Genomic DNA, 13,658 nt, shown 5'->3' with positions numbered 1-13,658 from the left:
AATAAATGGTTGCAACAATACATAGATAGGAAACTGCCAGATATTCAAGTTGGATTCAGAAGAGGGTGTGCAACAAGGGATATCATAGTTGACATCAGATGGTTTGAAGACGAAAGCAGAGAATATCAGAAATATGTTTTCTTGACTGCAAAGGCTCTTTTGACTGTATGAATTATAACAAGCTATGGATAACACTGTAAAGAATTGGTATTCCAGAACACTTAATTGTGCTCATGAAGAACCTATACATAGACCAAGAGACAGTTGTTCAAACAGAGCAAGGGGATACTGAATGATTTCAAATCAGGAAAAGTGTGTGTCAGGATTGTGTCCTTTCACCATATTTATTCAATCTGTAAGGAGCTCTGGTACCATAGTGGTTATGAGTCTGGCTGCTAATCTCAAGGTCAACGGTTCAAAACTATCAGCCTTTCCAAGGGAGAAAGATGAGGCTTTCTGCTCTTGTAAAGATTTACAGCCTTGGAAACCCTCTACAGGGTCTCTATGAGTTGGAACTGACTCCAGAGCACATAACCACCACCATTCAATCTGTGTGCTGAGCAAATAATCTGAGAAGTTGTATTATATGAAGAAGAATATGTATCAGAATTGGGAGAAGACTCAGTAACAACTTGCGATATGCAGATGATTCAATCTTGCTTTCTGGAAATGAAGAGGACTTAAAATTCTTATTGATGAAGATCAAAGGTTACAGCCTTCAGTATGGATTGTAACTTAGTGTAAGGAAAACAAAAATTCTCACAACTGGATCAATAAATAACATTATGGTAAATGGAAAACAGATTTAAGTGGTCAAAGACTTCATATTTTGCGTAGATCCACAATCAATACTCGTGGAAGCAGCAGTCAAGAAATCAGACTACTATTACATTACGTAAATGTGTTACAAAAAGCCATTTTCAAGTGTTCAACAGCAAAGATGTCAGTTTGAGGACTAAGATGCACCTGACCCAAGTCATGGTATTTTCAATTGCCTCACATGCATGTGAAACTTGAACAGTGAATAAGGAAGAACATAGAAGAATCTATTAATTTGAATTATGGTATTGAAGAAGAATATTAAAAGCATCATGAGCTGCTAGAAGAAGAAACAAATCTGTTGGAACAAGTACAGCCAAATTTTTTGCTCCTTACAAGTCAAGAAGGTAAGCTTCTTTTCCCACGCTTTGGACCTATTATCAGGAGGGACCAGACCCAGGGAAAGCACATCATGCATGGTAAAATAGTGGGTGAGAATAAAAGAGGGAGACCTCAGTAAGATGGATTGACTTGGTGGACTCAAACTTAGCAACAATTGTGAGGCTGGGGCAGGACCTGGCAGTGTTTCATTTGTTGTGCACCTAACAACAACAACTATTGCTGCTTACCAGATTAAACAACATATGTCTATTATCTCACACAATTAAGATCCAGGGTGATTGGTAAATGTCCAAATCTGATATCCATAAGAGATATGTACAATGGAATTTTAAGAGTTAACTTAAAAGTATAAAGATGGCAATTCTCCCCAAATTAATTCACTGATGCAATGCAATTCCACTAAAAACATCAGTTGAGGGTTGTTTTTTTTTTTTTTTTAGGAATTCAGTAAACCTCTAAAATCTACATGGAAAAATAAGGGTCCAGAAATAAGGACGTCAACCTTGATAAATAAGTTGCCTGGTGTCCATCCCACTCCACCACTTAGCAGATGTTTGACATTGTAACATTGAGCAAATTATATCATCTCCAAGTACCTCAGTTTCTCTATCTCTAAAATGAACATGTAAGAGACTTAAAAAAATAATAAAAACAAGGTTATTCTGGATAGCAGATAATACATGCAGACAACAACAAATAAGATAATACATTAGCACAGTGCCTGGCACATCTGATCTGTGAATGTGAACTATTAGGAAGCAAGCCAGGGAGAAGAAGCAAGTAAACAGAGGGACATGGGCTGTGGCTCTGTGGGGTGTGAAGAACTCCTTACAAGTAGATGGTATAACCAAAGGATGGGCAGCATTCACAGGGCAGAGCTGGAGTAAGGGATTCTGGGCTGATGAAAAGGGAAAAGTAACACACTGGGATGTAAGGTAGGGAATAGCAGTCTGGCTAGAAGGCCATGTTGGCAAAAGGGAGAGAAGGCCATTAAGGGATGTGTATAGAAAGGCTTCTGGGCACAGAGGAAGGAGGTTCAGGAACTTTGCCCTTTCCATGGACTTGAGCCACAAAGCTGAAGTCCAGGTCCCTCACAGGACCGCTGTGAGAGTCAGGCATGGCTCTGGAAAGGAAGCTCCCTTCCTACCACCCTTCGGCCTTCTTCAGCATGGGCCTCCTCCCAGGACTTGGCCACTCCCAGCATACAGCACCCCCACTCCGCAGCCTTGTTACTGGCAGGAGCTTTTTGTGGGGGTTGTGCCTGGTAGGCGGTTTTCCCAGAGCAAGGAGCAGAGAAGGGCTGAGTTGGCGCTCACTTCCTCTGATGTAGACATTGCTGGCTGGATGACCAGCCTGCCCCAGCTAACTTTGAGCCCAAGGGTTCCCTCAGGCACTGGGTCCCTGTTCTGTGTCTGCCGCACTACACCCCAGGGGGTGGCATGTCACAGAGGGGACCCAGAGGGACACCAGCAATGCCAGGAGTGGGATGCACTCATGTTAAGGCCAAATCTCGGGGGCTACCAGGCATTGGCAAGAAGAAGAACTGCTTGAGTAGAACAAGGCAGGATCTGTGGGAAGAGACAAGCTGGAGCAACCAGAAGTGGAGCAGAGCTGCCCTTAGCCCTCGGAGATCCAAGGCTAGGAGTCTGGCTTGTGGCAAGGTGAGGAAATATGGACTTTGGAAGGGCATTTGGGAAGGAGGGATGAGATGTCACCATTGGAGAATGGAGAAGAGCTGAAAATCCCTCAAAAAGGGGCTGAAGGCCGTTGCTCTCTGCTGCTGGGTGTTCTACTCCTCTTGCATGACCCTCACTCCCAAAAGCTCTTAGAAATCAGGTGCAGATGGTGATCTGGGTCAGACCTACTTAACTGGGGTCCTCTGTGCAGAGTGAGGCCAGCCCTGAGAATGCTGCACGGGAGCGGAGCCGGGTGAAGACCCTGCGCCAGGCCTTCCTGGCTCTGCAGGCAGCTCTGCCTGCCGTGCCACCCGACACCAAGCTCTCCAAATTGGATGTGCTGGTGCTGGCCACCAGCTACATAGCCCACCTCACCCGCACTCTCGGCCATGAGTTGCCTGGTCCTGCCTGGTCACCCTTTCTGCGTGGACTCCGATACTTGCACCCTCTCAAGGTAGGCCATAGCCTGAGGACTTGAAATGATAGGATCTTAATGCCTTGGGATGGAACTTTGGGGTGGAAGGACACTGGACTTGGGTCCCTGCCCTCGGAAGAGCTTTGGGGCCAGCTGCTCCCTGGCTCTTGGAAAGAAAGGAGTCAGGCAGGATGCTGGGGCTGAGCTAGCCCTCTGTTTCTCAACGGGTGGGGCTGGGGTGGCTGGAAATGGCTTTCTGGGATGTGGTCCCTTCAAGAGGAGGGGAATTCATGGAAGGCCCAGGACTCTGAAGCTCTTAGTGTGGGAGGCAAAAAAGAGAGCAGGTTCCAGGGGTGGGGCCTAGGCAGGGAAATGGGCATCATCATCCATGGCACTGTGCTGTGGTGTTCTCTGGACCCCTGCCACAGGAGAGTTCTGCTCTCCGGGAGAACAGTCTAAGAAAGCATCATCCTAGAAACAACCAAGCTTAAGGGGCAGCATTGGTGGGGGCGGGGAATTAGTGAGGGGCACATGCTCAATCCTCACTCTTTGTAGCCTTACAGGCACCCAGAGCCTATTCCTACAGAATGAGGTCTAATGGTTCTGAACCTTAGGTTTATTATATGTGAAAGGGAATATATTTACATGAGCCCCACTTTTCTTCCAAAGTGTGAAATGAGCTCATGGGAGAAAGGTATAATTAATAACAATCATTGTCATGATAACTACTACTATTAATTAGGTCAGACCCCTGGTGTGGTGCTGTAGGATCAACACTGGACTGGGAATCAGAAGGTCGGCAGTTCAACCCCACCAGCTGCTGCTTGGAAACTGACTTGACAGCTCTAAGCTCTGGTAGCATAGTGGTTACGAATCAGGCTGTTAATCTCATGGTCAGCTGTTTAAAACTACCAGCTGTCCCGCAGGAGAAAGATGAGGCTGTCTGCTCCCGTAAAGATTTAAAGCCTCGGAAACCTTATGCAGGGTCGCTATGAGTCCAAGCCAACTCCATGGTACATAACAACAACAACAACAAACAGCAACAACAACACAAAGATAGGTCAGGAGCCCTGGTGAGACATTGTAGGATAAGCACTGGAATGCGAACTGCAGGGTCAGTAGCCCAAATGTACAAGCTCAAACCTACCAGCTGCCCTGCAGGAGAAAGATGAGGCAGGCTTTCCCCTCTAGTAAAGGTTTGCAGCCTCAGAAACCCTCTACTGGGTCATTATGAATGGGAATTGACTGGATGGCAGCAAATTTGGTTTGGTTTGGTAAAGCTAGGTCAGGAGCTGTGCTAAGTGCTTTAGTTCATTTTTCTCTTCTAAAAGCCTCACAAAAGCTGAATTTTAACCTGGAGAACAGTTGGGGAGATTGACTGAGTGTTGTTTGAACCCAGTGGTGTCTGTCTTCAAACTCCACCCTCACAGTCACTAAGCAGATTGGGAGATGGCCGAGTGAGGATGCACGTGAGAATAGCTGTTTTCCCTCTGATGATAATATCATAATGGATTTAATTTAATCTAAAGGATATTTTTTATCATTCTCCTCTCCTATATATTGTAGTTCTGAAATGTCTTGAAACTTGAAGTTTTTTTTTTCTTCTTTTCTTTCATGCAAATATAGTTAAAATGCAAGAATTTGAAACTAAATGAGGGCTACTCTAAAATGCCAATGCAATGGCCCTGAACTAGGCAGTCATTTTCTTAGCTAGAAAATAGTAACCCAAGTAAGGGCCATGTGGTAGTTGTTCAACCTTAGTAGTAGGCCATGTAGTAGGTGACCAAGAATGGGCAAATGAGAGGCCAGGTTAGGACTAGGACTCTGGCAGACTAGTGGGTAGAGTAGTTAGCCTACAGCAGGGCCCCCTCAGCTTCCCCGTGCAGCATTGCCAGAGAGGAAGGTAACCTCAGGGCAGTCAACCTGGCACTTCTGGGACTATTAGAAGGACAGGCAATCCTTGCAAGACCCAGCTCAGGAGTGGGCAGCTCTGGGACAGATCTGGGACCAGAAGTCCGTGGGGTTTTTAGTCAGGGCCACCTAGTATCAGGGGAGCCTCTCCTTTCTGGGTTCTACTGTTCTCCTCATTGCCCAGCCCCTGGCTGTTTGCCATTCTGCCCAGACCCCCTGAGCTCCTGCCACCTCCCTCACACTCCCGCTAGCCTCATCTCCTTAGATGGCTCCTCCTGCACTTGGCTTGAAGCCAGGCTCAGAATGGTCAGGAGAATGCATATGGTAGTGATGTTACAGAACCGTGGCAATGGAGGACAGGAAGAGATGCTAGGGAAGGCTGAGTTTTGGTGTCAAGGTTCTGAGTGACAAGTGGCTGCAACCGTATTTATTTCCCATCCTCATGTCTTACAGAAATGGCCGATGCGCTCTCGTCTCTATGCTGGAGGCCTGGGGTACTCAGACCTTGACTCCACCACAGTTACCACCTCGGGCCAAAGAAAAAGGGATGCAGAGGTTGAGCCCCAAGTCTCTGGGGAGACAGATGTTCTGCTTACCATCAGTCCACTCTCTCCAGCTCTTGGTGGCAAATGACCATACACTTACCTTTCTCTCCCAGACTCCAACTCCAACTCAGGAACCTGGATTTTCTACCAGACCCTACCTGTTTTTGCTCTAACTCTTAGCCATCAAATCGGATCCAGGCTCAACTCCCAAGTTCCAGCACACAGCCCAGAGAGACGGTGTGTGCTGGGAGCAGGGTGGAGCTCATCTGTGATTGAGAGGGCTCAGAGAAGCATTGGGGTGGGCACACAGACCATAGTACTCTTCTATGGTGGCTAAAAGGGAGTGGGAGAGGCTTAATTGGTTTCCAGGTTAAGTTAGGTACCACCTGCTTGTCTTCACTGAACTTCCCACAAACCCTCTGGAGAATGCAGGAAGACAGAAGCTACAGCACAGATGCAGAGGTAGGGGTGTAAGATGACAGCAGCTCAAGGAATGGACAGGAAAGTAGGCAGCTATAGCAATAGGTTCTTGGCAGCTGGAAATCTGAACAGCGCTGGTGTGGGATCACACAGGAAACTGCATGAGGGAATGAATATACACTCATTAAGAGCATTAGAACTACTTAAGGTCAAAGAGGCAGCTAGGTATCTAGGTCTCTTCAGCTGCCCCTCATCATGACATTTTCTCTGCCCTCAGCCCTGAACCCTTCCAATGCTTTTCTTGAAATAAGTCATGAAGCTTACATTGTGTACATTCTAGTTTCCTGAGAAATTTTTAGATAGTCCCAGCTGACTAGTTTAAAAAGACCTGATCCCAAAGACAGCCCTACCTTAACTGCACCATGCAGTAACTTAAGGCCTTGCAGATGAAGGCTATTGAGAGCTTCAACTACACCCTCAAAGAACCTTGAATGAGAATTTGTATCTTTTCCAGGGAATAATAATAACACTCTTCTCTTCCTATTGTATTAGAAATCTAACTACAAGGATAAACAAGATAGGCCTGGTTTCAGTAGGTTCCTGGTATGATTTTTGCTTAAGGCCTCATTGGCTACGGACATAGTTCTAGAATCTATCTGCATACTAACTTCCTAAGGCCAGCTGCACCCCACAGGCATTGTCTCCCTAGGCCCTCCCTCTGTCTTCCCTCAGTTTGCCTGCGATTGGATAGAACTTTCCTGGAACTCTCTCTGGCTTAAAGAAATCATTTGAGGCAGAATCATTTGAGCCTACACAGACTTAAAAGTACTCTCCAGGCCAGGTGCAGCTTCACACCTGGTATCTGAACTCCAGACTCAAGAAAGACATTGGCAGTTGCGATCTGGTTGACTCTAATTCATGGTGGCCCCCAGTGTGTCAGAGTAGGACTGTGTGCCCTAGGGTTTTCAATGGCTGATTTTTCAGAACTAGATCACCAGGTCCTAGTTCTGGGTGGACTTTAACCACCAAACTTTCAGTTAGCAGCTGAAATCACTTACATCACCAGCCTGGGAAGGAACCACCTTTTTGTTCAACTTCAGCACCTCAGTGAGTTCCCAATAGGGACATCTTCAGACAGAAGCTTCCATCAGGTGTGTCCTGAGGATGGAAGAGGTTCTGGGGAGGCTGCTAGTGGCTTGGGGGTCTGAGTTCTGGGCTGGTCAGAGCAGCAGGAGAAATGGGGCTGGGTGAGGGGAGAGGTGACTCAACCAGCTGGGGTGGAGATAGAAATGGAGAAACAGAATGTCCCAAGCCTGTGCTGCTTGGGATGTGGGAGGGCAGCTAGATTGTGGCTGGGAGCCATGAGAAGGCCTCCACCAAGGCTAAGCCCATAAATCTGTCTGGGGCTGAGTATCTGCTGAGGGACCCTGGAAAGCTGGTCCAGAGCGGCTTCTGGGAAGCTGGGTGGGGGAAGGCAGGGGCAGAGGCCAGGTGTGGGAGGGCATGAGCACAGTGTTCTCACAAGACCATAAAAGTCCAGCTCAACTGTTCTATTTTTAAAGCTTGATAGTCTCCCTGCTTGGGTTCAAGAGTAAGAGGAGGAAAAAGGAGCAGAAGAATTTCCCCATGTTTGTGCCTCCTAGTCTTTTTCTGGAGATGAACGGAAAACTGTTCCCTGGGTGTGTATGTGTCCCGGGGTTACCTTATCATATGGTACTCCTCCTGACAGCTAAATAAACTTTGGTTTACAGTTTGCCCTGTCCTGCTTAGACTCAAGCCTTTGCAGAGTTATATTAGAGACTTTGGGGGTGACCACATTACCTTGGTTGAGAAGACAAGCAGTACAAAATCAAGATAAAGCTGGTAAGGGACCAGGAAAGGCAGGTATCCATCATACAAGTTTTTAAGGCAGCTTCAGTTTCCTTTGAGACAGTATTAGTTTCCTTGGAGCCAAGAAGAGTCCTGTGGAGTCCAGAGGTACAAAACAAAACCAGGACCAGGACTAACCCTCTTTATCTCCACAACATACAAAGGAAAACAACTGTTCACTGGAAGCCAGGGACTTTTTATTCCAATGTGGGGAATGTAGTGAACAACAGCAGTCAGAGTCAGCAGGAACAGCAGCGATGGTCCAAATGACAACTTTTATTCCCTAGGAACCAGGATATGTAGGAAAGAAGCCTCCAAAGGATACGGGAGCACAGATAACATAACATCAGGTGGTTGCTTTTCCATGGTGGGCGGCCTGGTTCCCATGGTTCTCACATTCTCTGGCCCATCCTCACTTACTCAAGACTCAAGATTAGAGGGAGAAGGGACAGTGTCCCACACAGTTGGATGTGTATGTCCTTTCTTCTTTTTTTTTTTTTTTCCAATTGTTAACTGAGTGATAATTTACATGGTAGAACATTGGCTTTACACCATTGTTTCATTGCAATGATTACAGTCTCCTCCGTGCATCATCATTCAACAGTATTTGCTTCCATTCCCTCTGTTTTGTTGTTGTAGGGGTTGGGGTGGAGAGATAGACACAAAAACACTCAGGAATATATAATAATTTAAACAACCAAACGGCACATTCTGCAAGCCTGCCTCTCCTGGCCACCAGCACCCAGTCCCTCTCTTTCCATAAGTCTAGAGTCCTCAGCTGCTTCCTCGCTCCATGTCCCCATCTCTGCCTCCATCTCTGGTGTTGCTACTTCTCTGAATAGGGTCCCTCATTCTGCTTGTGCTCTACTCTACCATTTTTGTCACAAAACTTCTACCTTTATAGTTGTGACAGTTGCAATTAGTCATGATAACAATTACTATTGAATCATAAGAATCTTATGCCCAGACCCATCTAGACAAAATGAAAACTATGCAGTGGGGATTCTATTTCATCCCCACACACTCTTAAACTAACTCCCTCTTGAAAACTTATAAACCATTCTGCGCCTTTATCATCCTCTCATTTTAGGTAGTCCATGTCTAAGTTGCCTGTGCCTATTTACACTGTGGAGTCCTGGTGTGGCGCTGTGGGTTAATGCACCAGACTGCAAAGTCGTTTGAACTGCAAGGTCGATGGTTCAAGCTCACCAGCTGCTCCTTGGAAACCCTATACAGGGTCGCAATCAACTCAATGGCACTTAACATCTACCCTGTATACAGAGGGAATAGGATTGGTACTTGATGTGAAGACGCCTTCCCTCTCTGTTGGTATTTAGAGCTACTACCTTCATGAGTATAAGTGTGTGTGTCCTTTCTGATGATCAGCAGCATTGTAGGAGAGAAGCAGACTGGACAACAACCATAGCAGTTGTTAGCTTCCAACTCATAGCAACCCCATGCATAGCAGGATTTGACAACTGTGATCTATGTTTTTCATTGGCTACTTTTCAAAAGTATACCTTGTCTTTCTTCCTACATCTTAATCTGAAAGCTCCACTGACATGTGTGTAGCATCATAGCAACACACAAGTTGCAATTTGGTGCACTGGCTAGGAATTGACCCATATCTTCCACATGGAAGGCAGAATTCTACCACAAAACCACCACTGCCCTTAGATATGGTAGAGGCTGTAGATCTTGGCAAACTGGAGACCAAAACAGTTCATAATAGAAGAACTACTCTGAAAAAAATTTCTCTTCATCTGGTCAGTCAAATGGCATTATCGCCATACAATCCCAAACCCAAGATCCCTACAAGTTTCATGGTTTAGATCAAAGTTTGGAAACTAAGGATGGTAGGCCAAATGTGGTCTCTTTTCTGTTTTTATAAGCACATTTTTTAATTGGAGCACAGCCACACTTACTTTATGGATAGTCTAGGATTCTTGTCCTGCTATTGAGACTGCAAAGCCAAGACTATCTACTATTTACAGATGCTTGCTCTAGATCAGAATGTATCCAAACTCTGGGAACTCTAGAAATCTCTGAGACCCTTATAAGGGGTTTAAGTGACCTAAACTATTTTCATAATACCCATTTGCCCTTTTCACACCGATTATCTCAAGAGTGTAGTAGAATTTTTCAGTAGTCACATGATATGTGATCTCTCAACAGATGGAAAGTAGAAACAGATAGGTGAATCCAGCTATTTATTAAGACATACGGCACATAACAACAACAACATTAAAGATACTAGCAAAAATGTGAAATGATGCCACTCTTTTCTTTAAAATATATGTTCATATAGTGAGTTAATTGATGTTATTCTAAAATAAATCTTACTGAATTTTCTAGTTTAATTTCTAATATGGTAATATCAGTATACATATTACCACATAAGCAAAAGTTCCTTGAGTTGCTAGTGTTTAAAGAATAGAAAGAATTCTGAGGATTGCTGCTCTAAAGCAGGTTGGTGATGGTCAGGAACTCCCATCCCACACACTGCACAATGACAGCTCTAGCACCCCTACCCAAAACAGACATGCTGAAATGGTCCTGGTCTTCAGGAGATGTGTAGTGCTTGGTGGAGTGTGGAGGAGGCAAGGGTCCTGAGTCCAGATCACAGTGAGGTCTCTTGGAGGACGAAGGTGGGGCTATTGCCCTGGTGGACTGAGCCTTCCTGGACCTGCTTGTCTCTGCTGTCCCACAGTATACCATCATCCATGTTCTCTGGAAACACAGCGGTGTCCATGGGGAGGTCCTGGGGAACACATAGAAAGAGCAGTGGGTGGGGAGGGGTGAGTACATAAAGCAAAGGGGTGGGGAAGAAACTAATGCAGAAAAGGAGGGAAGTCTGCAGGGATCCCTACTAGATGAGAAATCAGCAAAGCCAAAGGGAGGTGGGTGAGCAGGGGCACGGAGAGAAAGGGAGGAGCAAACACAAGGCCAGGGAGAGCAAGACTGGGATGGAGGGAGCCATCAGCACTGTCGGGACAGCAGCATTGTACATGCTTAGAGAAGTGGAGGGAGGGGTGCTAGGGAGTAGGAATGGGAGAGGCACTACCTGGCTATAGCTTCTGCAGGGCAGTCGGTTCTGGCAGCATGAAGGCAGGAGAGCAAGGAGCTTTGGCACCATGGGGTAAATGGTCTGAGGGTTCAGCGTGCGGCCCCGCATGCCCCCTAAAAGCAAAGGTGCTTCACAGTCTCCTACTGGACTGTTCATACCCAGCAAGGCCCCTGTCCTCCAGGATGCACAGTTTTCACGCCCCTAGACCACCTCCTGGATCTCAGCCAACCATCTTCACTGTTAGAGATACGCAAGAGCTACAAAGGCAACATCTCCCCCAGACACCAGGTTCCCCGAGCACTCCCTCAGCCCCTTGTTGTATCTTCTGTCCCCATGCCACACTCCTCACCAGTGAGCAGACTGACAGCCAGGCCCACCACGATGACTGTGGTGGAGTTGTGGGCGCTGTACCACAAGTAGGACAGGGAATAGAACCGCTGCAGCCCTGTGGGCCTGGGGAAACACAAGGGTGATGACAATTAGCAGTTCAGGACTGGCATTCCTCAGGCACCCAGCTCCACCCATCGACAGGGACCCAACATCCAACACTTTCTGAGGCCTCTGGTGGCCCAGGCCATGACCAGACCCCTGGACAATCCCTCAGAAATGACATTCTTCCTATGAAAGTGAGCCTACTTACGTGGAGAGGGTGGTCAAGGGCATCAGTGTGGTCATGGTAACCGCAGTCATATTGCTGGGCAGGGAGAAGCTGGACACGTTAGGGGGAGAGGATGCCACACCAGAGCTTATGTTGGTCACTAGGCTCCCAATGCCAATCCAGAAGGCCATGATGAGTCCAGACAACAGGCCCACTATGGCTCCCTGCACAGAGACAGGACACACTGCAAACCTCAGCTGTTCCCACCTCCCCACCATCGAACCTTCACACCAGGTCCTGGCACTCAGGGTAAGAGCTCTGCCAAGCCATTCCCCTAGCCCATCTCCCTCCATAAGACCATTTAGCGAGATGGGCCACTCACAGCGGGGTTGGCACAAGGAAAGAACATCCCAAGGCAGAAGAGTCCAAGCAGCGGCCCACCAACCATGCCAAAGATGCTGATTGCTGCCTGTGGAGAACATACAGGTTCAGAGACCCCCAGCCCATGACAGAGAACACAGCCACCTGCCACTGCAACAGAGCCCTGCTGGTCAGCTCTTTGTTCTTCCACCTGGAGCAACTGGAACTGAGGATTCCAGAGGGTTATTGTTAAGTGCCTGTGGAGTCTATTCCAACTCATAGAGACCCTGTATTGGGTTTCTAAGGAGCAGCTGGTAGGTTTGAACCACTATTCTTGAGGTTTATCCTACACCGCCTCACCAGGAGTCCATTCCACAGGGTAGCAAGAGTTACTGGCATGGTTCTCATCTTAGATCTTTAAACTGACAATGTCAGGAATGACACAGGGGCTTTTGGCTACTTAAGCAGCTGCTCTACAGCTAAAGGTGGTCCATTAAAGGAGAATTTCTGACACCTGTTCCCCATGTAGTTCCCCTTAAAACAGTGTCTTCCTCAATCGTAGTGCTTACGAGTTGGGCTGCGAACCTCAACGTCAGCAGTTTGAAACTACCAGCTGCTCTGTGGGACAAAGATGAGGCTTCCTACTCCCATAAAGATTTGCAGCCTCAGAAACCCTATGCAGGGTCGCTATGAGTCAGAACCGACTCCACCACCACCAATGGACTATTTTAGTGCACTTCTTTCCTCTAAACGTCTCCTTCACTCCAGAGTCATTACCTGAAGCACAGATCCCATCTGGGAGGAAACATAGGCCATCCCCAGACAAAGCAGTCCATAACCAAATGCTGAGGGGAAAAGAAAAGACATAAGCAGATGTGAATTTATACAATAGAAAAGGAGTGGAGGAGGGCAAGGGGGAATGTAGAGCAACACTCCTCCCATCAACCACCACTGCAGTGCCCCTGGAAGCAGAGGGCAGACATATCACCTCATAGCCCAGACCCAGGCCACGCCCACGCTGTCCTCACTAAGTCACCTCAGATGACTTTAGTAAATGCTCTGAGATGTAAATGACCATGGGGTGAAGACTGTGTGCTTCATCAGTCAAGTGCTGAGCTCAGTATAAAGCAGGGGCTTTAAAGCAGACTCAAGTCAGTAGTTATGGTAACCAAAGTATCTTAGGAAGAACAAGACAGAGGAAATGAGGAAGCATAAGCTTACCGATGATTTTGGAAAGCCTGGTAGCTTGGACTTCAGAGAACCCAGGGAACCAGGGTCGAATCAGATCTTCCATTGTAACAGTTGCCAAGGAATTAAAAGCTGAAGATATGGTGCTGGAAAAGAAGATGCACAATGACAAGCTGCCCTGACAGGCAGCTGAGAAAGGAAGGCTAGAAAGGAACTAGTCCCTTCTTTTGAGGGATTAGCACCCTGCAGGTGAGGGTGATGGATCTGACATATGCAGCAACAAAAGCCATCCTCAGGCTATCTCAGGGGAGGCCTGAAGGGCAAATCCACTTGTCCTTCTCTGCCTGTGGCGATAGAATTTAAGTACATAATTCTGGGTTCAGAATTTAATTAAGTCTATCAGTTCTGGCTAACCAAAAAGGGAATGGGCACAATGAGATATTCAGGG

At 46.9% G+C, this 13,658-nt stretch overlaps 2 protein-coding genes across 2 annotated transcripts in view; one reads left to right on the top strand and one right to left on the bottom strand.

Moving 5' to 3' along the window:
• Positions 1–2,600: 2,600 nt before the first annotated feature.
• Positions 2,601–5,865, top strand: TCF23 (transcription factor 23). Its single transcript, XM_006835202.1, has 3 exons — positions 2,601–2,822; positions 3,049–3,291; positions 5,617–5,865. The coding sequence occupies exons 1-3, from the start codon at positions 2,601–2,603 to the stop codon at positions 5,794–5,796; spliced, it is 645 nt and encodes a 214-aa protein (XP_006835265.1). The 3' UTR covers positions 5,797–5,865.
• Positions 5,866–10,617: 4,752 nt separating this feature from the next.
• The window catches only part of LOC102838891 (sodium-dependent multivitamin transporter-like), a 6,369-nt gene continuing 3,328 nt past the window's right edge, over positions 10,618–13,658 (bottom strand). The window contains exons 5-11 of the mRNA XM_006835291.1: positions 13,244–13,388; positions 12,800–12,867; positions 12,045–12,131; positions 11,705–11,886; positions 11,414–11,517; positions 11,062–11,177; positions 10,618–10,758 (exon numbers count right to left, since the gene is read on the bottom strand). Coding sequence (XP_006835354.1) covers positions 10,618–10,758; positions 11,062–11,177; positions 11,414–11,517; positions 11,705–11,886; positions 12,045–12,131; positions 12,800–12,867; positions 13,244–13,388 — 843 coding nt within the window. The remainder of the gene's footprint in view (positions 10,759–11,061; positions 11,178–11,413; positions 11,518–11,704; positions 11,887–12,044; positions 12,132–12,799; positions 12,868–13,243; positions 13,389–13,658) is intronic.

Source organism: Chrysochloris asiatica, unplaced genomic scaffold (assembly GCF_000296735.1).
Source record: "Chrysochloris asiatica unplaced genomic scaffold, ChrAsi1.0 scaffold00016, whole genome shotgun sequence".
Classification (NCBI taxonomy): domain Eukaryota; kingdom Metazoa; phylum Chordata; class Mammalia; order Afrosoricida; family Chrysochloridae; genus Chrysochloris; species Chrysochloris asiatica.
Note: the sequence above shows the minus strand (reverse complement) of the source record. Positions and strands in the feature narration are given on the sequence as shown.